The sequence below is a fragment of the Manacus candei genome, unplaced genomic scaffold (genome assembly GCF_025592945.1).
Source record: "Manacus candei isolate 608988 ecotype Guabito, Panama unplaced genomic scaffold, ASM2559294v1 h1tg000088l, whole genome shotgun sequence".
NCBI classification, from domain to species: Eukaryota; Metazoa; Chordata; class Aves; order Passeriformes; family Pipridae; genus Manacus; species Manacus candei.
The window spans coordinates 8,799,531-8,825,339 of NW_026138136.1; the positions used below are offsets into that span (position 1 = coordinate 8,799,531).

At 37.5% G+C, this 25,809-nt stretch overlaps 1 protein-coding gene across 1 annotated transcript in view; it reads right to left on the bottom strand.

Moving 5' to 3' along the window:
- Nucleotides 1-2,557: 2,557 nt before the first annotated feature.
- INO80C (INO80 complex subunit C) overlaps nt 2,558-25,809 on the bottom strand; it is a 28,879-nt gene continuing 5,627 nt past the window's right edge. The window contains exons 2-5 of the mRNA XM_051812659.1: nt 12,427-12,537; nt 9,721-9,832; nt 7,966-8,033; nt 2,558-3,341 (exon numbers count right to left, since the gene is read on the bottom strand). Coding sequence (XP_051668619.1) covers nt 3,210-3,341; nt 7,966-8,033; nt 9,721-9,832; nt 12,427-12,537 — 423 coding nt within the window. The 3' untranslated portion in view covers nt 2,558-3,209. The remainder of the gene's footprint in view (nt 3,342-7,965; nt 8,034-9,720; nt 9,833-12,426; nt 12,538-25,809) is intronic.

The window sequence follows — 25,809 nt, forward strand, 5'->3', positions numbered from 1 at the left end:
AGGACAGATGAGGCAAGGAAAATATGTTTTCCACCTGCCAAAAAGACTAAGGCTAAAGCTTTGCCAGTTGGACTGCTCCTTGCAAGTTGCTGGACAAGCTCAATTCCCATTAATGTCAGTGGGATTTCTGTGGGAGCTTAGCAACTGGTGCACTGTAAGCCGTTACAGGGGGACGACAGGGGAACATATTAATGCAAATGCATGTGAGGCTGAAGCCATCCATGGTCTGTATTAAGTAATGCATTCAGGTGATGCTTCCCAGATAGTAACAGTCGTATTAGAACAGATTAGTCCTCACTCTGACTGCTGGCTTTCTGCTTTATAGATGTGGCAGTGCTATTAGTCAAAACATATTCTCCCCAAGTCTGAAATGGTATTTGTTGCTGCTTCTCTTTTCCTTTGTCCTTTTTTCAATTTAAATTCAACTTATGTATATTTATCTAGATAACATCCTGTTTATATATAAATGTACTTCTCAATTTTCACTTCTTCTAAAGCTGTCAATAAGACACTTTAGAACTACTCTGTGGCACTGATAAGCTTTTCACTTATCCATATTTTCTCTTATATAAAGCATGGGAGGTGTTGGTCTGTTCTCTCAGAGAGGGCACTGATGAGAGCAGCAGGTTCACATGCTGTTCCCAAAAGGAACCCAGCTGGACTGAACAGCATCGTACATGTTGGCTGCTAGATCTATTCTGTCCTCAGCTTCCTGCTAAAACAAATTTGTTTTGATTGTTCCACATAGTAAACAGTCGTTGATCAATGTAATGCTGAATGGTGCTGGTGGCTGATTCATCACTCTTGGCTTGACTACTGCACAGTGTAAGGAGTAAAAGGGAAGTACTAACGACTAGGAAAAAATAGCCAACAATGGAAGAAACATGGAAAGGAAGAAAAGGGAATCTAGCAGCCATCATATGGATACAGAGCATTGAGAGAAGAGTCACTAATGTTTCTTCCAAATCTAAGATGTATTTACTTTATGATGCTGATTTATTCAGCAGGACACTTAGAATTTGCAAATGAAATGCATAAATGCTGTGCAGCAGAAATTAGCCAAGAGGCAACATCTTAATATAGAGTGCAGTAGTGCATGGAGCACTTCTGATAGTGGAGGAACCTGGGCTCCTACACAGTCATTCCCAAAGAATGTTAAAAATATTTGTGGGAGGGAACAAGCTCACAAAATTGATTTTGTGAGCTGCTGTCTAGTTATTTAAAACAAAAATGATCTTACAGCACTTCTATGTGTTTTTTCATATCAATGCTAAGCTTATCTTATAAACACATCTTCAGAATGTAAAGTAAGTTAAACACATCCATTATAAAACTCGGATGCAAAGAGAATGTGGCTTGGATGCTTACAGGCATGCAGAGAGATATCCTGTCTTATTCTTTTTTGTACTGTGATACAGTTGTAGCCTAATCTGATATCTAGGGCTTTGAAGGATCTATTGTAAGCACGTCAAAGACTTAGAATTTGGTTTTGGTAATATTAGATCACAAAAACTGAGGAATGAGTCCCACCAACTTTCATTAAACAATGTACGCCATTATTGCTTTTCCTGGTTTGGAGTTGAAATTAAACTAGCATAATAACACTTTGCATATTTATTCTTTCAATGAGAAAAAAATAATCTTAATTGTCATGTCTATAGAAATGTGCATTTAAAGTGCAGCTTAGAAACTAACTAGTCAGTGCTGTGTGCTGCTTGGGCAGTCAAAGAGAAGAATGTGCCTTGCACAAGATCCTGATGTCCATGATGGAGCTTCTGTGCGACAGAAGTGCTGTCCTGTGACCAGCACCTTATCTTCTCAGTGACCTGGGAAGTCCAGAACTAACAAGCTATGGTACAAGACTTCCACTTGGCAGTTTTATACATGGGAAGAGAGCATTTCCACAGCAAGGAGTAACTTGCCTAGCAGCCCTTCAGGCTAACACCCACTGGCTCTGAGAGATAAGGGAGGGAAGTGCCACAACTAAAGGGCAATTTATGGAGTATGGTAGTGAAGGCTGTGTGACTGGGGGCTAGAAGCAGTTGAGCCTGAACTTGGAGTCCAGATCAAAACCCTACATGAGCCTAAGGCGGGGACAAGGATTCAGAAGTCAGAAGATATCAAATCAGCAGCTTGTCATAAGAAAGAGGACAGAAAGGAAGAATGGGCAGAAAACCCTCTGCCCCCTTGGCCCCTAGACTTTGTTTCAGGAAGTCATGGTCATTCTGACACTTGTCAGCCATCACCCCAGCAAGAGTCCAAACTCTCCTTCAGTCTCTTTCCTCAAAAATGTGACAATGTTCACTTGCTCTCAGTTATTCTTTCAGTGTCTCATGGTGCTAACTTCAGTGCTCTCATGTAGAAGGTCTTGCCTTTCTGAAGACCATCTGGGTAGCAGAACACTCCCAATGGACAGTGGAACTCCTGCTCTTTAGCATCTTTTTTTAAAAGTCTGGGAAATAAGTACTTTTTTTCATACTAGTTAGTACTAATACTGTTCCAACTAGGAAAGGTAGAATAGTGAGGTTGAGAAATGAAGCACTCAAAAACTGCAAAGTGTCACGATTAAGAGTTACCCAGTGATTTGATTTAATCCTGTTATGTGTATTCATTAGAGTGCTTTACAAACAAGTATGAGTCCAACTTTATTTATGCTGGCAGTGCTTCAATGGAAATATTTGTGTGAAGCTGTTCATTTCCACAGTGCTCAGTACCATAAACAGTCATCACAATAGCAGTACTTGCTAGGTATTTTAGCTTCATTTTACAGATGGGACAAACTGATTTATAGCCAAGTGGCAAGCGCAGCTGGTAAGGGGGTTTAGATGTTTGGGTATCTTGGTGCCTTTTCCTTAATTCAGATGAGGATTCCCTCTGAGCCAGGGCAGTACATAAAATATACAGGGTGGAGATGAAATCCTGTCTCTACAGAAATTAATATAAATGAGACATTATGGTGCAAATACATATCCTTAAGGTCTAAGTTATTCTGTTCACCAAACCAAATTGCTAACAAATTGGCAAACTAACAAATATCAGCATTTATGAAAATTAAATCCATATGTTCTTCAAATGCATGTATCATCAACTACTTCCAGATGTAAAAATCCGTGGATAGTTTTAAAGAACCTCAGTTCCACAGTCAGTTTCCATCACGATGCTCAAAATTAGCACTGTTCACAAGCGATGTACGACAATATTTAGTCTCTTCAGGAAACAATACTTGTTGCTTTCCTTAGAGCTAGGTATCCTGTAACCACATCTGAAGGGAGCATCCGAATATAAGCAAATTCTTCGATAGTACTGAACCTTAGCTTGCTCTGAGGATCTGTGTAATTTGCCTGAAAAACAAACAATGGTAGAGACACTATTCAAATAAAATTTCAAATCATAATAGTAAAAAAGTGTCTTAATTACAAGACCACAAAATAGTGAGTTTCTCTTCCCAGTAACAGCACTGCTGTTCTACCACGTGACCAAAAGTTTGTCTCTTTTTCTTTCTCCTTATGTCAGAACTTATGAGATGTTAACAGACCCCTATAAAATCACATTAGAAATGCATTAAACATAACAGAGGGCTGAAATAAGTTACATACAAAACACAGTGCAAAAGAAATTCCTCAATTCTAAACTCACCCTAGCAACTCTGTGCCTTGTGCAGTCTCTCGCAAGGCAGCTCTCCAAGCAGTCAGGCTGCTGCCAATAAATTACCCACAAAGAGGCTGAATTATGGGCACTCTCATAGCTTTGGACTGCTTTTCTCTTGCTGCATACAACTTAGCTTTTAATTTACTTTAAAGTGGTTGTTAAAGCTAGGGAGTCTCAGCTTATGGTTCTGTGCCTGAACCGATAAGAAATTTGAACTCAGCATTGTGTTTTGCTACAGATGCCTGCTTTTAGGATAACAGCCTGGCCAGCTCACCCTGGGCTATGCTTGTATCCCCAGCTATATTTGGACCCTGGATGCCTGGGAGTGGTGCCAGTTTCCTTCTATCCTCTCCCCTTCCTTGTTGCTACAGAAACCTGGAGCTCGGATGAGCTCAGGGGTAGGCCAGGAGGCTGTGCTGGGAGAAGGCAGGCTCCAGGGTATTGCCTCTCCACCTTCAATCTCCAGGACAATCATTGCCTGTTCAGCAATGGATTACCAAGCATCTCCCAAAACTTTGAAAGTGTTTTCCATACCGCTCTTTAACATGAGATGGTGGCAGGCTGCAAGGCACAGGCAGTTGAGATCCCTTAAGACATTGCTACTAAAAATAGAAAAGGCCAGAAAGAGCTGGAGTATTCTCCCCCTCCATACTGTTATAGTACAGAGGCCTCTACCATTTTTATGCTGGGAAGCACCTGTTGACTACGGTAACAATCCAGTTAATCGTTTGGTGTGATATGACTCAGAAAATTTAGTGTTATTTGTAGCTTGTTTCTTTACAAAGAAATGCCACCAGGTTAATTAAATGTAGTCAGCTAACAGTCAAGTCATCAATTAATTTTCAAACATAGAACATTAGGAATAAATTTATCAGTGGTGGTAACTTCATGGTTACAGCAGGTCTAAATTTATTTTTATTTCAAACTTTACCTCTGGCCTCATGTAAGAAAAGGCTAACCAATTAGACAGCTTTTCAAATGTGCATGATTCAGTAATAAACTAGTCAAGCAATATCTGCAATTTGTATTATGCACCAATCTAGGTTAAAAATACTATGGCAATTCTCCACCATTCTGATACTTTGTATTGGGCTGCACTGTTTGCAGACACTAATGTATGATAACTCATTTATGCCATGACTTCAGTCTGAAAACAAACTTTACCAATACTTCAGCAATAATTAAACAGATTAGAAGAGTAAAGCAAGATGATTTTGCAAAGAAAAAACTCTGTCATGTTTAAAAAACTAAGTCAAAGGCCAGAGAGACATACTCTTAAAACACAATAAACTAGTTATCTCAATCTGTTTCTATAGTAACAGGGCTCATCCATTTTCAGAAGAGAAATATAAACATTTGAAGTTTTGGTGGTTTTTTTTTAATCTCCTTTACAATAAATTACTCTGTTTTGCATGTTAAAATATCTAAATACATATCTTGCAAGTTTATTTTCCAGTGTCAATATAGTAAATAATAGCTTTTGAATTCTAAGCTGCCTTACAAAAATACATAGGCTGTTCTGCTGAGAACATTGGTAAATTTAATTCCATTTGTGTTACACATAGAGAGAGAAGAGGATCAGCAGAATTTAATTGTGGCATTTAATACAACTGCAAGTATACTGATTGAGAGTGTTTTAATATATTTCTCTTTTTGTACCTGCTAGACCATTTAATTCTTCCCTAAATGGGTAATGCTAAGGAATTTATTTTCTTTTTTTTTTCCCCATGAGGAATCCAGCATTTCCATAGAAAATATATTCTTACACAAATGCTTTTAGATTTTACACAGAAGATACAGGGGCATTTTTCTGATACTAGATTTCTAAAATATTCTATTGTCCTACATATCTTTCCACTAGGAAATGATCTTGAAAGTGTATTTAGCGCTTCTTATGAAACATTTCTAGACTAGCAATTTAAAGGACACGCTGTCTCGGTTATTTTAATAAAAAAGATTTTTTTAAACACAGTAATTTTATCATAGTCTGGAGAACCTTGCAGGCCAGGTAAAATAGGAAACTTGACTCACAATGCAATTAGAGGATGGAAAATTAAGGGGAAAAAAAGTGGAAATAGAGAAGAAGGAAACAAAAGAAGCACTGAATGGATTTGTATAGAGAGTATTTATACTGAGCTAGAATACTTAGAGCACATAAATCACTGATGGAAAGCGGGAGATGGTAAAGAAAGCTGGGGAACTGAGAGAATGATTTATTTCCTATGACTAAACTGACCCTTAACTGGTAGGGATGTGGTCTCCACTCACATTTACATCCTGCATCATCACCTTGCTATAGGTGCGACTGACTAGTTTTGAAATGCATCAAAGGTCAGCGCTGGAAAGCATTATATCTCCTTGGAGATGGGCCAGTGAAAGGAACTTATGCTTCTATGCCTTCTGCCCCACAGCTTAGCAGCAAACAGAGCAGAGATGTTGCAACAACTTAATAACAGCTGGTGTGAGCACTACTAACACTTGCAAAGCAGCTCTAAGGGGAGAGGATAGAGAAAAGACGAGCACCACTAAGTGATCCAGTATAGAATTTTTGCTATGTTGGTGAAATCTGCTCATTATTATTTCATATGCCCACCTATCCCCCATTCCTCTATCCACTGCATCGTTATATAGAGCAGGAGTACTTATGCAAAGTGCTTTATTCAACTGATCCCTGCTCCTCCTCTGAAAACAAGCTGCTATTATATCAAAGCAATACTGCTACAAGTACAAGAATGTAAGTCTGACTGGTTGGAGGGAATTATTTTCCCTCAGTTTGTGAGCAGTCTCTTCCATTTGCTGTCTGCCTGTTCATCTGTGAGGGAAATGTTGCTTTCCCATTCCCTCTTGAACACCAAGGGTTACCATCCTCTATCTGAGCAACCCACTCCATTTCCAAATCACATTAGGAGGCACAGGCTGCAAATATGCCACCTCCTAGGTGCCTTATTTAAATGTGTTAGTTATAAAATTAAAAAGTCAAAGAAAACACATGCTAGAATGTGCAGGATTACAGCTGGTGCTATAGCTGTTCTTTGATGCCTCACACTGTGTATGTACTATAAGGCAGTCCTTAATTAAGGGCTCACTCATTTTGTTTCCTACTGAGGACTTTCACCTGATTCAGTGTACAGAATGCAAATGGTATGTTAACCTGCATCTACATAACAAATGTGTACCTTTAAAGACATCTCTCGTGAGGTGATATCAAGCCTGTGAAGGCGGGCTAGTGCCCTATGGATGAAAACCAGATTAAACCGGGAAAAGGGGCCCCAGAAATTCTGTCTAAGATTCTTTGGCATTATAAAGTCTTCATTACTGTAGTTAGCTAGTTTAACCATTACTTAAGCAAAATACAACATTCACATTCATTTCAATTGCAATAAATACACAGGCTTCTGCAAAATAAATCACCGGGAGCTGACGGTGAAAACTGAAAAGATATGCTGTTACTAACAACTGTTTTGTTTTGAGTAAAATTATTCATGTCACATAGGAACAGTTTCAGCAGCAGACACAAATTTTTTGCTGGGCAGAATTCAATGACTTACTCCTATTTTGTGCCAACAGAATCTCTGGGGAATTCAGGCACCAAATCGTAACTACTGAGACTTTTTGGAGCATGTGCAAACTATCTAAGTCAAACGTGAGGGTGGGGTTTTTTCCCCTTTTTCTTTTTTCTTTAACAAAAATATGTAAAAGAGGCCATATGTGACACATAGGATATACATCTGCCAAACTCCAAGTTCCAGCTCTGAAGCATGAGGGTATTTGAAATTCTCAAAAAGTCTACGCCAAGTGTCTGTTTCTGGCTGATTTGTCTGAGGGAAAGTTTGAGAGCAATGATAACAAAGATTTTTTTTAAACTGGGCCAATCAATATAATTTTGCCTAATCTCATTATTGAAAATTGCTGAGCCATCTTTTTAAACTTCTTCTACAAGATACATGCAAACATTCAGCATGGAAAGTTTCAGTCAATGTGGTTATAGCTTGGCAAAGCTAGCAGTCGTGAAGACTGTGGACTACCAGCTTTCAATGCAACGATCTAGAGAATTAGAAATGGTGGGGACCAATGTAGGTGTCATAGGAGCCACCTGGCAGGACAAGCTATTTAATCTGTCCTGACATTTATTAACAACCTAAGGATTTTGTGAGGTAGTGATAGTAGCTGGGGTTTGGCCCTAAATCACTGGATAACTATTAAGACCAAGGCTGAATAGGAACCTGAGCATGTACATCTTTTACAAAACAATGCACCAGCACTACTTCATTGTGGAAAGTTAGATGCCAATTTTGGAGGGAAAGATAAAATACTTACCGGAAGTCCTGAAATGTCAGAATATTTCTTGGCAGGCTTAAAGGAAGGAGGAGCATCAATATTAAAATCTAGAGACAAACAAAGGGATAAACTCAGTGTTTTATGTATATTTTAATACATAAACCCCTCATTTCTGAGATCTCTATTAATTAGCAAGACCAAGGCAAAGAAATATGAAACAGAATTACCTCTGAAAACATTTAGCCTGTAATCACTGTAAATCACAGCCTGATCCTGCTCATCTCTCTAATAGAGTTCAGCAAGCAGAACTTCCCTCCCCAAAAGGAAAAATGCAAGACCTATTCAAATTGTGTTGATTTTTTCCAAGTCTTAATCAATTCCCTTACAGTCAGTCACATGCAAAGAATAGCCTTTATCATATGCATGCTATATGTTAAGATCATGAAACATTGCTCAAGATCGAAGCTCTGAAATACTATAATCCACAAAAGCAAAGTAATCTTTTAAATCAGTTAAATCTTTAAGCATGTACCACTTTAAGCCCAGTCAGTGACCTAGAAAATTGTCTGAACGTTTAAATTAAGTGGTGGAAATTGCTGGTTTTTGGTGCCCTTTAGACGGCAACTCTCATTCATATACATTTTTCAAGATACAGTTGGTATGTTTAAGCAGTTAAATCCCCAATTTTGGATGTTTACAAAAATATCTTGTACCTGACTCGTTTCTTTGTTCTTTTATGATCTCATTTGCAACTCATTCAGATGCTATGATCAATTCAAATGCTCCCTTCACATCAGATTTTTAACATATCATCTCAATTCAAAAGACCCTAATGCCACAGACAGCTGGTTTTAAATATGAAACTGAATTTCTCCTTCCTCCTTTTTAAAAAAATCCTGTAAATTTATGGTTGCAAACAGATCATAGTAGAAATAGCAACATCAGCAGATTGTCAGTTACAATAGCCAGGAACACACAGTAGTCTGCATTTTTCTTTAACAGTTGTGTCTAAAACACTTCAAAAAATGGCAAGCTATTTTTGGATAAAGTACCGCATCTGACAAAAAGTATATGCATTTGCTCAATTCTGAAATGCCTCCACTTGCTTAAGTAAAATCTGAGGATCCCATTCTGCCTCCAGCTAAGTTCAATAGTATCCTACTTTACAAGTAGACTTGAAGTAAATCTAGATTAAGACCACTGCTGTAACTCTGCTCCTGTGGATGTACACCAGCTAGGACTGCTAATCAGGACTGATAATAATGTAGTTTCAGCTGTGCTGTACTAAAGAGGGGATGTAGGATTTAAATCTCCCAAGAATCTAGGATAAGGGGCTAGATAGGAAGCTTGGGCTAAGGTCTAAGCTTCTGCAGGTATGTGGCTTAGCAGAATCAATTTGAAAATAGTTCAAATATAGCTAATCGAATAGCAGCCACCCATCAGAAGACCTCTGGGCTGTATGCAGAGGAAGAGCAGGCTCTTAATCAGTGAAGAGGTGACAAAAACCTGATGGGAATAAGGGTTTCTGACCTGGTTTGGATAAATACATTTCCTTTATTAAACTCTCTCTCCAAATGTATTTGAACTTTGTCATGATACTCCAAGTTATTTGCTTTCCCCTGATTTCCACTTGGGGCTCACCATTGTGATTGGACTAGTCTTAAATATAGTACTGACCCCTGTTCAAGCAGGATATGGCATGCACTGATGAAATAATTTAGATTTGTTTTAAAGAAAGTTATTTGTGAGGATTCTATTATTTATAAATACATGCGAAGCATCTAAGCAGCTTACAGCTAGGATCATTTAGTTGCCATGGCAATGCCCTTTCAGAAGCAAGAATTTGTTTTAGGTTCTTCCAAGTTCTGTTCTTCTTGCCAGCTGCTGCTCCACCAATGCCGGAGTGCTAGAATTAAAAATATGGTGTTTAGAGAAAAAAATAAACAAAGAATACTAATAACACTTCTATTCCATAGTCTTTCTGATACGTCTCATCTTGTCATGAACCATTTGTTATCCTCACTTATTTCATCAGTAGGATAATATGTACACTTTAATCTTGGCTGCAAGAAAAACAAAGCTTTTTGGACTGTGTCAAAGCTTCTATGTTTTTGATTAAATGAGGGAAATTAAAATCTGCTCTTCACATGGAAATAGAAAATCAATGTGGTTAGGTTTAGCCTGAGATTACAGGATTCTGTATGTACTCCCTTCGTATTAGAACTTATTATTATGAAGCTGTGTCTGAAATTGTGATTACACAGCTAAATTTCCTCTCTGCTTTTTATGGCATATTACAGGTGAAACTCTAGCTCTTTTATAAATTATCCATGACTGTAGCAAACACAACTGATCTTGCAAAATGTAATAAATACTATGAGAAACTTTCTGGAAATTTTATTTTTCTTTCAAAGGATAAAAGACAGGATAATAGAAAAAGAATAATAAATAGAATGTTGGCTGCCAAGACAATTTTGCATTTTGAAAGGTACATTAATGGAAGGCTTGTCACAGGTACTATAATGGTATTTTCAGTTATCAAATGTGATTGCTAAAGACTAATTTATTTATGTCCCTCCAGAGATAGAAGCTGCGCAACATACTGTAATACTTCTAAATGATCAAAGGACACAGATTTATAGCTCTATGTCAGAAAAGAAAATGTTCTTACAATTGGGGAGTTGTTATTTTTGTCAATAATTACTACCTGCCACATGAGTCTCACAGAAACTCAGCAAAGTTCCACAAACAGTCTTCTGCTGTGAATGGTTTCTAAATTAACCTGTTAAATTGATGAGAATCATAGGAGGAAAGATTCAATGAGAAAGCTTTTTCTGTAGACATAAGATATATTAAGATAAGATATATGACCTGAGCTACTTCTGCACTAGTGAAATTCAGAGAAAGCTGGAGCTAGGACAGGTGGAGCTACTGCTCTATAGCAGATATTGCTCTATACAACTGTCAGAAAGTCTTCTTCCCCTTCCCCATTGCCAAGGAATGTAAATTCCACTCAGAAAGTTTAGGAAAAGGTAATTTCTTCTTTATTCTATGCTCTTAAGTATATCCTCTGCTGTTAGCTAATGGTTCAAACTTTGGCATATGTATGACAGATAGGTACTATTTAATTTATTTTCTTCCTTTTAATGCAAATTAGGTGAAAGGATGCAAAAAGTCATCCAAATTGTTACTACTAGGTCATACCAATGAAATACTAGCTAAAACTCAATGCATTTCTTCTCAAATTAGTAATTGTATTGGAGAGGACAATTTCAGATTTTTTATTATAACTGCCTATTATTTCTGCAGCAGTTGCCAAAGGCCCTGTACATTCATTATTATGTTAAGCATGCAGACATTAGTATTGCCCCTTTGGAAATAGTGACATTCTCTAAGAACTGAAGGATCAGCGCAAGGCCTCTTGGCTATTTAAATCCTATATGGAAGCTACATGGAATGCCTTTGGGCACAGAAGGAGCTTTTCCAATAAGCCTCATTTCTCAAAGATGCTGGTGCTTGCTGGAGGATTAGTGAGCAAACTATACAGTCGTTTGAATGCCCCACTCATGACAGAAGTTGTCTGCAAAGCAGATATAGAGTGACTTGCATGTCAGAGGTAAATTTTATACCCCCTGCCAAACCTGTACTTAGTCAGCTGTGCGATGCCCAATTACCCAGGGTTTATGCTGTGAGATATTGTACCTTATTCATACAGAATGAAATCTGTGATAAAACCCTTCTTTCTAAGTATTGGCTTAGGACCAGCAGTCTGAGAAGTTTGCTTGTCTAGAAAGCATTTGTACAGTGTGCCAATGAGTTAGTTGGCTTTGGCACAGTAAGATAAAAAGATATTAAAAACAAACTAGCAGTGACAGCATTACTAGCTGTAATCTTCCTTCACCTTCTCCCCCAGTTTAAATCTCAGAGTGTTTAGGAGCCTGCATTTCATCAACTGTCAGCATTTATATGACTGAATGCCGGCAGGCCAGTCTTCTGGCATTTGCTTCTAAATCTAGCAATGATGGGAAGAAGACACTACAAGTCTGTTAAGAGTTTCAGGGACCAGAAGAGGAGCAAATGCCATTCACTACTGACTCTCTGGCTGATTTCTAGTTCAATTGCTTTGCAGCCTGCCTTGGCTGGGAACTGGAACATGGGATTCCTACCTTTCACAGCGGTGTTAATTGTTCCTCTCTAACTTTGGTAGTTTGTGAGATACCACATCATAAAACTTCCAGACTTACCTGGATCTAGTAGGTTTTCTGACTCCATTCCAGAATTTAATATAGCTGTTCTGTCTCTGGACCAGTGCCATTTTCATGTTATAATATAGTCTTTGCACCATAGAATTGAGGTAAATTTCTTAAAAACTGTCAACCTTTTATTTGGCTGTTAAGCTGATTTTGTTAATATTTACATTAGGAATACAGTTACTGGAATCTTAGTTAATGTTTTATGGGAAAAGTTTAGAATTTCAAATTGTTAAAATAATATACTTACGATGAAGTTTGGATCTTTAAATGGTAAGGGCTTGACGGTAGTTTCCACTGATCCTGTGCTGGAGTCTGTGTTCAGAAATTTATTTTCATTCATGGCCTCTCCCCCTGCACTCTGCAGAAAAAATACAATCTTACTGCTTGTTACTCTGAGCAAGTTTAACTGGAGATGGAGCCGTCTGCTGTATTACCTACCTGTTGCCTTTTTAGCCTTCCTATGTCTTTTGAATCTTTAAAGATGTTGCAAGCCAAGAGTGGGGAAGCATGAAACAGAGCATTTATCAAGCAATTTACAACTGACACATAAAGGGGAGGAAGGGGATAGAGTGGCCAAAGCCCACTGAGTAAAAAACGCATTCAGTTTACTTCAGTATTAATGAAAGCCATCTCTGTATAAAGTGCAAGATGGCATGTGCAACCCGAAACAGCAGAAATGTACACTGGATCTATTTCAGAATGTTCTGTATAAAGTATTAATAGGAATATATAAAATTTATAAAAAGTTTTTTCTCAAGATTCTAGAGAAAAATTGATCAATCATCTTATACTTCATCCTTGGCTTCAACTGTGCCTGAGTGAGGACTGAGAGAAAAAGTATATTATTATGTATTATTTTTATATACAAGCCTCACAAAATCTACCTGTGTGCTATAGGTTTTCCAGGCTTCTTTTATGGTTTATTTATTTAGCAGGAAGAGCAGTTGGAGAAGGTGTGTGTGTGACTGGAAAGCTAAAAAAGTTGTGCGGTGTTCTAACCAATTTCTGATAGTTCTGCACGGCTGAGTTTGAGTTTTTCTTTTATTTTGTCAGTGACCTGTAAGTCTCCACACTACTAGAACTAGCCCATGCTACATACGTACATGTTTCTTTTGAAATCCTATAGGGAAGCCAATGAGAATTTTGTCTCCAAGTTTGGCATTTTAGTCAATAGGATATCATACCTTGATTTTTTTTTTTCACTTGGAGAACAAAAAGCTTGGCTAAAAGCTAAGTCAATATTTACTGAATGGGTGGTTAAAATGCTCCTTTATGTTACCTTCAGACAGATAATACTTAAAACAAAAAATATTTTCCTGTAAAAACCTGTATTCAAAACCTTTTGTGTTGGTACAATACTCATTTAAGTAGGAGAAAAAAGGATCATTATTATTGTGATTTATGGGAGTACTTCTAGACACTGAGACTATATAGCAAAGGCCATGATTCATCATATCCTTCTCCAAGTGATTACAAGGGAAGTGTTTTTACTCTTAACTACATGCATAAGTAATTACAGGATTAGGAACTAGGCAAGTTGAACTCTTCTTTGGGAAAATACTTCAATGATTCTGCAGTGCCTGTTTTTAGCACAGCAAAGAAACGTCTTAAACACTGAAAGTATTGTATAAAACAAATGTTTCTAGTGCCTTATTCAAATAAAATATATTAATAGAAATAATCTATTTTCAAAACAATAGTCAGTCCTCTGTAAGTAGGGGGAATACTGCCATAATAATATCAGCAGAAGCAAACTGAAGTCTGTACCTTAAACTTGATTCTTCCCTTAAGAGAACAGACAACATTAAAAGGCAGTGACTGTCAGAGAAACAGAAGAAATGCAAATGGATATTTAGAAACATGTACATTATGTGGCAGTGAGCAGAGAAAATACCTTAATAACTCCCGAATAAAGTGGCTTTATACAATGAGTTTCTAGGTTTCAAAGTATATTCTTGCACATGCATGCTTCCAGCACTTCAGATTTCAGCAGCAAACATTAGTCAGTCTTAAGAAAGACAAGGCCTGAGATACAAGATACTTCTGATGAATTAATTATCTCTGATACTGCTCATTATCAGTGTAAATTCTCTAAGTGGAGGAATCAGCAGTCACAGTTATTCTTCAAAGCATTCTTGCCTCTTCTTTGGTACCATCTGGTCTGTGTTAAATCCAATCCCACAGATAATTACTTTATCACTTTTGTCCCTTCAGTGATCTTCTCCTAAGTATTCTGGTTTTTATGAAACAGGCTTTGAGTAGCATTTCACCCATATCTCAAAACAGTAACTAATATAGTGAGACAGAGCAAATAAAAACAGTTAAACAGTAAAAGAAACTTCCTTACACATATAGTCCTTAATTTCTGCAGCTGGATATACTTACATACTACACTGTGTGGATTCAGTGATAATCTTGTTAGTGCATTGGGAAGGAAAGTAAGGAATTCTTCCTGGCAGGAAAATTCCTCAATGTAAATTCTATATGTCATTTCTTTTTCGGACAAACTCCTAAGGGATTTCAGGTATTAGTGCTGCTAAGAGTTGGGCTAACTCTCATTACAGGCCAGATGCTGATTTTCTTTTTGCCGGTATCCCTTGCACAGTGGCAGAGGCAGCAGGATCTGGAGCAAGAACTTCTGCTTTTTTAGGTCATAAGGACACTCAAGTCATACTCCAGTCCCAGTGAGAAACAATGCCAGCAGTAGCTTCTGGATGTGTCATGGACAATTTGAGAGCAGAGGTTTCCTCTCCAAGGCAAAGGGTGCAGGCTTGTGTGCAGGACTGTAAAGCATACCTGATTTCAGAGACCTGTGATAGACTGGGAAGCAAATAAGACCGAGTACTATGATACCAGTTAATGCTGGGAATTGAGATAAAGACATACTGTAGAGGCATGTCAGTTCCCTCACTCAACATTGCTTGTATGAAAACTCTGATTTTTAGCAGTGGCACTATGGAAGAGACACACCCACCTAACATGCTTTTCTTTCTGGAAAAACATTAAAGAGTTGAGAAGAAGCACTGCTTCCAGAATAATGTGCTACTGCACAGAGCCATGAACTCCGGCAAGTACAGAGCTTTGAAATGCTCTTTCCATGCAGCCTGCAGAAGTCTCAGCTGATATCCTCTGCAGCTTTATAGCCACAAACTGCAAGTGTCTCCAGAATCTACAAATCTGTCCAGCCTATGTTTTAAATGTCAGGATTTAAAGCATAGGAAACATCATGTAATGCTTCAGGACTTTTTTTGGAATGTTTTTTTAAAGTCAGGGGATATGGATCTATCTTTGTACTGCAAAACTCACATTTCCTGAAAGTGAATAATACAGTGATAAAACAAACCATTATTTACAGCCTGATGAAAGATTCCTCAGTGAACGATTACTGCACAGTAAAGGTAATCTTTAACTTTTAACATCAGTTGAACAAATCTCTCCCAAATGTGCTTGTTTTCTTGGTCATCCAGATTGGAAGACAGTACATTCTTCACTGTCATGTGCTGGGACAAACAAACAGAAAGAATTCAAGTCCCCTTTGTAGTCCTGTGAAGTGATGGTGGTCTCATGAGCACAGTGAGGAAGTGCCTGTCACCAGCGAACACACACTACTCAATGTGTGCCGTAACCCCCAGCCACACGGGGGGCAACTTCCCCTTCCTGCCCATTTCACAGCCAATCCCCAGAACATTTGGCCTACCCAGCCAGTCTCTTAGCTAACTCTCTCACCCCCAGAGTTCTAGGATAATCCCAAATGCTTTGCTGTGGGGCTAGAAAGAAGGTGTAATCATGTGCTGAAACTCTCAAAAGCTTCTTTAAAGCTTCTTTTTAACTGATCTTGTAAACAATCTTTATGGAGAATTCAATATACACTCCAAGGAGAGAGCAGCTTTTAACGTGCACTTTATAACTAAATTGTGTCTCTTAAATGGTGGTTTATGTAACTAGAGCTACAGGGAATTTGTGCTACATTAGTCACTAAGCAGTATATGTTTTCCTCCATAGTCTGTTGAAGATTATAGCAACAAAGACTTTGGAGTGGCTTTACATTTACAGGGTACACCTGCATGGGAAAATGAAAGTGTGATTTCAGTACAGCTGAACAAACTTATGCTAGTTTTACCTCAGGTAATGATAAAAACACTGCAGTAAAGACTTCATCTAAGCCATCAGTAACTATATTCATCCTCTCCCATTAACTCTTGCTCTGGCTGTTAATCCTCACTGAAGTCCATGCTGCCATACCTTCTCACGTTACCCCTCTCTGTTCTCCTCCTCCTCCTCCTCCCAGTATCCCCCAGGCATAGTATTCCCCCCTGACTGAAATAGTATGTATTAAAAATCATAGGCAGTGGGTCAATTACAGGCTTCTTACAGCGCCACTTGTGCAATTTTATTCCCTCTGTAAAGTTGTGTTTATGCGCTTTAGCTGAATTTTAACTACAACCACAGGATGACAGGTTGGCAATCCCTATCGCCTTGGACAGATGAGAGCAATAGTGAGGGGGTCAGATTCTATTCTGCATTTCTTTTCACGAGACTATCTATCGAGTATTCAGTGCATCCCTGCAGGATGGGACACTGCCTTGCCTGGTATGTACAAGGACTGGGTGACAGTCACCCAAGGGAGGAAGCTGGCTGAGGACTTCACTTGGTTGATAGCAAAAGTTTGACAGTGAAAACCTTCAGCAAACACTTGGGAGTCCCAATAAGTTGGTTGTAAGAACAGCCAAGTGTGGGGAAGAGACCTGAGTTAAGCTTTGCTACCTTTACACTGGTTTCTTTTGAGTAAAGCCAAACCCCAGGAATGAGCCTAGTTTGGACCCTGCTGTTTATGCTGCCTGTAGTGGGAGAAACCACACTGGGAGGCTGCCTATTCATATACTACTTTCAATATTGGGTTTTGGTAGATCTATTAATTTTTTAATATATTTTGTTCCAAATTCCCTACTGCAGATGTTTTCACATGATTTCCAAAGATTGCTCCATCTGTCTGGTTTTATTTAGAGAGAGAACAAGCAAAACTTGTAGACCACAGAAGCTGAATTCTTTGTTTTGGCTATTTCTAGGTAGAATCAGCATTGTGGGGTTTGGGATGGGTGTCTGTGATGGGGCTAAATACCAGGTGGATTAGCTTATTATAAAAGTGCTTGTTTGACTCATGATTTTTTTTTTTTTTTACCCAGCAAGGATTAAAACTGTGCAGTATATTCTAAAGTATCATTTCTTACTTATTTCTGTTTTGATTATATTCTGTAAGAAGTTTTTTTATTATTTTAGACTAATAGGATTTTATGAAGTATAAAAAAACCCTTAAAAATATGAAATAAAAAAGTCAAAGACATAAATATATGCATTTCTGGCATCCTATCACTGCATACCATGCATGTCAAGGCTTAGAAAAAAAAAGAATTTGCACATCACTGAAGGTACACTATGATCGCCAATGGCCATTTTCACTAGGTGTTACAGTTTTACGTGCTAAAACAAAACTTACAAACAGAAGGCAACTGAACAGTGTGCTGGTAAATCAAAACCTAAATGCATAAATAAATTCCATAAGAACTGGAAAGGGAGTTTCTAGTTTATGGAAGCAAAAAATGATACTGAAAACATTGCTGCAAATCATTCATCAGTTTTAACAATACTGGATATAATTCCTGGATATATATATATCCAGGAATTATAGATGAAGGTGATTACATATGTTGTCTTTTGGTTTTGTTTGGTTTCTGCATTCAGTATTTCTGAAATGCTAGCTTTGTCCCACAGTGATGACTAGGGTGTTGAATGTCATTGCTGAAAAACAAGAGGGGTCTGGTTCTAAATCAAGCCCTCACCCCTGGTGATAACTTTGCCCCAAGCAGCCAGTTTGGCTTACTGAGGAACCCACTTGCCTCCAACCTCTGTATGTGAAATTCAATAAACAGTTTATATTATTTTTACTTACTTTTGGTAGCTGATTTTCATAATCACAATATTAGAACAATATTGTTTTAACTCAGCTTCAATAATGGCATATGTCTAATTATTCCTGTAGTAGGTTACTTCTAAAGCAGCAATATCCAACTTGTAGCAATTTACTCAGCTTTTAGTTGAGTGTAAGTTCTGTGATATCCTGACAGAGCTGTGGCATGCAGCCAGGGAAGAAAATGGTAATTTATAAAATCGATGGATAATACCTGTATTTTCACTAGCAGACAATTACAGTGAGTGAGAATGCCATGTGGAAACAGAGCACGAATGTCACTAGATGACAGCAGCGATGATATGAGTAGACATTTTAAAATTGGGAGTAGATCTTGAATGTCAGCTATTTAACGGACTACCAGCTAATACTGCTCATACTGGAACATATATTAAGCTGTTTGATTAATATATTAGCTCTCACTATAACAAGGCTGGCCCAGGCTTTTGCACATTCTGAATATTTGAATCATTTAACTTTGCATGATGACATGACAGGAGCCATTAAAACTTGAACACGTACCCTCTGGCAGACAAAAATGCAGCTCTTTACATTGCTGGGAATAATTTACAGAGAAAGGTGTCAGAATTAGATGTGCTTAAGCTCAAGTTAAAATGATGGTTAAAAAATTTCTCATTGCCAACATTCTTACCATAGTATATTTCTGAAAGCAAACTCACTGAAGACTCAGAATGTAAGAGTGAGGAAACAGCACTCTTTTGAACAAGGCTGACTCCATGTATGTGACAGAAGGGTTTGCTGGAAACTTATTCAGTAAGATGTATAAACAAGTTCCTCATCTGGTTGCATTTTACTAGTTCTTGGGTTCAGCAGGAAACACCTTTTTGCTCTTCCTTTCATTCACTAAAATAAAGCCAAATAAAATTTCCCCAACCTTTTCTCTCTCAGCACTGGTACATGGTAGCATTTTAGGAATGTTCTCCCTTCACAGAATGTCTTACCTTATTTTGGGATAGGATAAAAAATAGTTAAGCTTGAAAATGTTCAAGTGCCAGGAGGGAAAAAACCCCTAATTTTGCATATTCACAGCAAACTTTGTTCCACAGAAAAAAATCAGAAAAACTGAATTTACTAAACAAAAAATCCCTGAGTAGTAGCCAGCTGAAACCAGCTATGAAGTACAGTGCAGATCATTGTCCTTGATTTCAAGCAGCTAGTAGGACTGGTAATATATTCATGTATACGGTGTAAACTGGGAGTAAACCCACTTAAGTCAGTGGGTTTAATAATTATAAACTCGTCTCAAAAGACAAAGGTCCTGGTATAGGTTTCTGCTTCCACTGACATCAAAAGTAAATCTCCCAAAGGCCTGACAACAAAAATATTTTTGTTTAAATTACCACGTTGTGCTCAGATGCTACTGCTGCTTTCACTTATAAAGAAAGCTGAAGGAGGGTTGTTAAAAACAAATATAACAACATAAATCTTGAAATTAGATCGTTGGATTATTATAATAATAGTCTATAATTCCAAGTACATGTCACTAAATGTACTTCTTCTTCTATGCAGTCCCCAAAGGACTTCTGGGTCATGTGCCAAACTACTTATCTGTGCGAGACTTACAAAATCTGCCCTTCCTAAAGTTCTTTCTTTCCAGCACTTCTCTCCCTCTAGCTTGCGGAGTATTTCTGCTGATTATCAGGAGTTAATCAACTAAGCAAATTAACCCCAAACATGTGACTGAAATTTAGCTATAATCTCTGCTGTTAAGTATATAAGAGCTAGGGGGGAGGTTTTTGAAGCAGGACATGGAAAATATTCCAACTGCAATCTAAATAAACACAGATAATACATAAAGAGACATACACTGTCCGGATAGCACTCTCTACCTTATGCTTTCAAACTTTTGCTGCTTTGAGGTGAGTTAAAACATCTCACATTTCAACTGCCTTAGAAAGGCTGAATAAAATTTTACTCATGCACTAAAAGATTGGACTGTCACAAAGTGATGGATGGCTTTCCTATGCTCTCTGTAGGGCATTTCAATACCATAGACTCCAAGCGCTCTTGATTAAAAGGCGACATTCTCATTTAGGGTCCTGTCACTGCCTGAGCTTCAAACCATTATCATTCACCTGCACTGGTGCTTCCAGTGACAAAATACTTACAAAAATGTATAAAATACTAATTACTTTAGTCACTTTGATAGAGGTATAAAACACCCTAACGCAAAGCTCCATTATACTGTGTGAGGGCTTGAATTGAAAATTAAAAATGCAGCCGAAGGGGGAGTAAGATTTTAATTACACTCCCCACCTCTCAAACATTTCTTAAAAGTCTAGGGGAAAAAAATGTAGCAATTCCATGACACAGGATCTCCTTTCATAATGCTCACTTAAAAAAACCCCAAAATTAAGCCAGAAAAACTCAAGTTTACTTTCCTCTCTTCAAAATTATTACACCATCAAACACAGAAAAAGACTAACAAGCTTCAATAAAAAGCTTGGATTTATTCTCAGGGGATTTCAAATGCCAAACATGTTTTTCCATTTAAAACTTTCAGGTACTGTGATAGGCAAAATTTCATAACTTACAGATATTTAAAGGAAAAAAAAATTACTATTTCCTGTGGGGAAAAGCCTCAAATAAAATGTAATTGAGACGCAACTGTGAATAGCTGCATGCTATCCCAGAAAAGCTTGCTTTAATTTGCATTTGCCACAAAGCTGCCTTCGGCTTAAATAATTGCAAAGGATCTCTTACTTTTAGATTTCATTTGGTGGATTGGGATTACTCCTTGCTTATAAAGCTTGACAGTTTTCTTTATTAAGAAAATTGTAACTTTGACAAATTCACAAGCTGAATGGCACACTGAAGCACCTCTGAATCTAAAACTTTCAGTATATGTGGAATCGAAAAGCACATGTTAGGTCATACTTTCACCAAGGGTAAAAGTGAGCCCAGCTAACAGAGTATTTTGATCCCTCTAGAGAAAAAAAAAGTGCTTCTAAATTGATGAGCTTTAAGACTGAAAATGGATGGAAGCATACCAGCAAAAAGGACTATAGTAAATCACAATTGAATTTTTATAAAAACTGCCAATACGTTCCTTTCTCTATCAGAAAAATTCAGTTCAGTCAAGGACTTTGGCTAAACTGCTTCTTAAAGTTTAAAATACATCATTTGATACATAACAGTTAAGGTCAAAGTACTTCTGGAGAAAAGAGTGGAGGATTACAATATGCTCATGTGCTGTTAACATTGTAATGCTGCTCAGGGAGCATACCAGAATCCCTCTGTCAAGTAACAGGCTTCAGCCAAGGCAGAAGAAGGATCCAAGTCCATTCATCTACATGTGACTGAATCAGCGACAAGCAACGCAAAAAGTTATTGGCTCCTATGACTGATGGGAAAGTAATTTGATTCTGAAAAAAAAAAAGAAAATCAGTTTCTTGATTGTAGTTTATTCTGTAAAACATTATCCATTCTGACAGGAAACAATGTTTGAGTAACAAAGAAAAACAAAACAACATTTCTTCAAGGAAAAGCCATTAATTAGTTTCAAGTGAAAACAGAGTGTATCTTTCTTTCAGAGCTCCTATTCTATCTACCTTGCTTAGGAAAAAACATGCTGGGATTAGAATAGTCAAATTTTACCTTCAAGACGTTATGGACTAACTGGTCAAAAACCTATACAGAAAATGAAATTTTACTTTTGTATTTTTCCTATTTTTTTACACATTTTAGCACTTTCTTCTGTCTTTCTTGTAATTTTAAGTAGACAAAAATTCTAATTTTATTTCATTTCTGCTAACTACACTACTACTGCATTGCAGTCTAAAGTTACTCAGAAGGTTTTTCCATTTGTGTACAGTTACATAAGACTGTCATACCTGAAAACTATCTCAGAAAGACAAAGTTTAGGTACACTGATGTATGGAACATTCCACTTCTACAGGAACCGAGAGTAAAAACATTCTTTCTACACACCTTCAAAAAGTTATCAAAGGTATAACGTATCAGAGAGTACTAATTGTATCAGATGCCCCAAAGGTCTTTTAAGGAAGACAAGAAAAGAAACTATACCTTAGTTTTTAAAATCCTTCAGACTACAAATGCCATCTTTACTGTTTGTCTCATATTATGGGACAAAAAATCTGGTTGCACATGCCCTGAATACTGTATTCACTTTCCTTCATCTAGTAAACTTAACACCAACCATTCCAGCTTGAAGAGCACACCAGGTCTCCTGTACTCAGCAAAATTGTAGGTGCATTATCCTATGGATACCTACATTTAATTGGATAATGAAAAAAACCCCTAATGACTGAACCAAAATAAACATACGGTAAATTCTAATTTAGATGAAAATAAGGTAATACAAGTATCTATTGTACGTTATTTTGAGGCAGCTCAGGAGGAAAAGGGAGGAGAGAGTTGTATGGTAGAGCTAATTTCAAGGCAAATTTCTGAAATATTTCTGCAGAAACATTTGTACAAGTAGGTGGTTGTTTATTCAACTATAAAAGTTCTGTAGCACTTCACCCTGATACTATATATTGAAGCTGAGGAACTGCAGCAGATCTGAAAAGCGCCAGACAGTTCAGTGTTTTGCTTATACACTTCTATCCCGACTGCCTTTTTTGCTGGACTTGAAACAGAACAGAACTATTAAAAGACTTTTCCACTACATTAGAACTAGTGAAGTTTTGCTATCACATCCACTATCGTAGGTGAAAGGGAAACATAGTATTTCATATTTTGTGGTTGGTTTAACAGGATTCTATTTCAGAATATTTCCCACAATGAATTATTCAGCAAACAAACAAAATACCTCTTGGGCAGATGAAAAGTATGATAATAAAAAGGGCAATTCTATATCTGTATAAAAGGCAATTCTGGCTGCAACATATAGGTTTAACAAAAATTTACAAGAAAATGGAATTTCTGACTTGAGAAAATTCAAGGTCAGTAATGTGAGACTCAAACTAGCATCTCTAGTTCTAGACTATGTAAACAAAGGTAATCAATTTAAGGAATAAAGCCTTTCCAGATTATCAGTTTCATTTGAGGAGCCTGAATACACAGCATATGTCAAGGAAAAATGGCCTTCTCCTAGTTCAGTTTGTTCATTTTAACAGTTAATTTTGCTGTAAGAATATTGTCCTGTTCTTTCCAGGGAAGAGCAGTTCTATGAAAACTTAACCACTGTTACAGTGTAGGAAGAATTAATACTGTCTAAATGAAGCCATTGAATTTTGTGGTCATTTTCATATTTGAACCATGGAAGGAGTGCACAGCTGCTTGTTGTAGGGAGAGGACACACACATCTTAATCACATAAAGCAAATGTCTGAAAGTTGACATGGTAACACTAAATCACTGAAGCTGGAAGGAGTCTAAGGAGGCCACTAGCCAACCTACTGCTCAAAGCAGGGTCAAAACTGACCTTGGACTAGACTTATAGGGCTTTGTCCCAGCAGGTCCTGAATACTTCCAAGGACAGAGATTGCACAGCTCTCTGTGCAGCTCTCCATCTCCCTGGATAGAAATCAATACCCTATAAAATAGAAAATAGTGGTTTTATTAACAAAAAGATCTTTTCGTCATGAGTAGTCATATAACTCATGTTAATTACTGCCCTAATTTCTCTATGTCCCAATTCAGCAGTATTTTGCTGTAGTCCTGATGGTTTCAGGGCATAAATGTAACAAAGTTTTTAGACAGAGGGGTCATCTTTTATTAAATGTACCTGTTTATCTGGGAAATTAAGACAAGTTGCTGGATGGACTGCATACCAATACAACACTGACTCAAGAGAGACCTTTTTATGGCACATAAATTTCACAGAGTTTCCTAGTAGATGTTGACTCCCTACTCCTTTCTCCTAAACGATTAGTGTTTTCACATAACTTTCTCCCTTGCCTGACGACCATCCCCTGTGGTCCTGGGACACCAATAACCTTTCCTTCAAATATGTTCTACTTGATACACACCTAACAAAACTTTAAGCAGTCATTCTATATTTAACTTGGGAAGTTGCTGTTTCAGATTTGAAAAAAGACTTGAATGCTTGCAGTGGAAAAGTGGTTTTCCTTGCCACATGGTCGTGTTTCTTTCTTGTGCTACATCCAACAGCTGTTAGACCTCCCTGTGAATCCGTTCAGCTCATCAATGCAGCAGAGACAACACAGTTTCCAGGAGAGGGGGAAAGTTTGGTAAGTTAGTCTTCTGACTGCTGACCTCTATCAGTGGGAACAGGTCTGGTGAGTACCAAAGCTGGCATGATGCAGGCAGCAGAACGCAGCCAAGACTTGTGGAGTGGGATAACAGTGAAGAAGATAGGAAGAGACTTGGACTCTTTCCTTTTTGATAAGAAGAAACTAATGCATTGCCCAACTGAGCCTCTGGAAGTTGCAGGAACGCTTTGCAGTGAGGCAACACATGCTGTTCATGGATATGAATTCTGCTGTCAAGACCAGGTGTATTTCACAACACAGTGAGTGTCACAACTTTTATGGCTTTCTGCAGGTCTAAATAAACAGCTAATCTTTCCGTTTGTTTTCTTGGAAAATGTTAATCTTTTTGTTTTGAAAAATGTGCTCAAAACCTTCCCAGGCTACCAAACTAATATTTCTATTAGCTTTTCTAATCCAAAATAAATACACTGATAAAACTACCAGTGCCTTGCTACAGCAAGAACTGAAGTTACTACCTAACACAAGTATTATACTTTAGAAAAATGTGAAAAACAGTCTGATACCTCTATAAATCTGCACTATCTAGACAGTTAAGTTATTCCACATTTTCTTTTGCTAATCTGAACCTTTTAAAGAACTAACTGGATTCTGAGACCACTTTTTAGCATTACTACCTCTCAGAAAAAATGTCATTCTAAGGTACATGCATGAGGTGTTTTACATTGCTCTTTCTTTCTCAAAAAATGACCCATCCTATTCTATCTCCTTACAATAGAAGCAGTGAGCCATCTTTATTAACTCTCCTAAGTTTCTTCCATGTTTATTATGAATCTTGAAATTAGATGTGATCACAGTAAGACTCCATTTCCGGTTAGCTAAAAGAAAGATTAAAATTATCTACTAGGATAAGTGGAGAAGAGTAAAAAACCCACGACACCAGCATACTGAAACCCATAGTAAAAGTCAACACACGTGCTTTTGCCTTTCTACAACATAACCCATCTGTGTTTACTCTAAATTTGAAATCTAATCACATTTGGTTGGGGGGTAGATAATTCTCTGAGACTGGCACAGTATGGTTTAGAAATTCACACACTTTTAAGATTGCAGGTCATCTGAAGCCTTCAAAATGGTATACATGTCAAGTAAAGTCAGATCTTAGCTCTGTTTTGACAGTGTCCATTTTAACCAGATTGCTCTATAAAAACAATGCCCTTTTTAAAAATGAAGCTAAACTTAAAATACACACAAATGTTGGCAGATTTCTCTAGAAAATCTGCTAATTATCTTTTAATTACCATTTTTCCCCATCAGGCACAGAGAGATTCTGGATCTTTAACAGATTTGACTTCAAATGTGCAAGTGACAAAAACTGGATAATCCTGGCTCTCATTAGTGAACTGCCTGAAAATAAGATGTTTTTTGGGATGAGTATTTCAGCTATTCACTTTCAGCTTTGTTGCAGAAAGTATCTTTGTGGTGCAGCATCTGAAAGGATTGGGAGG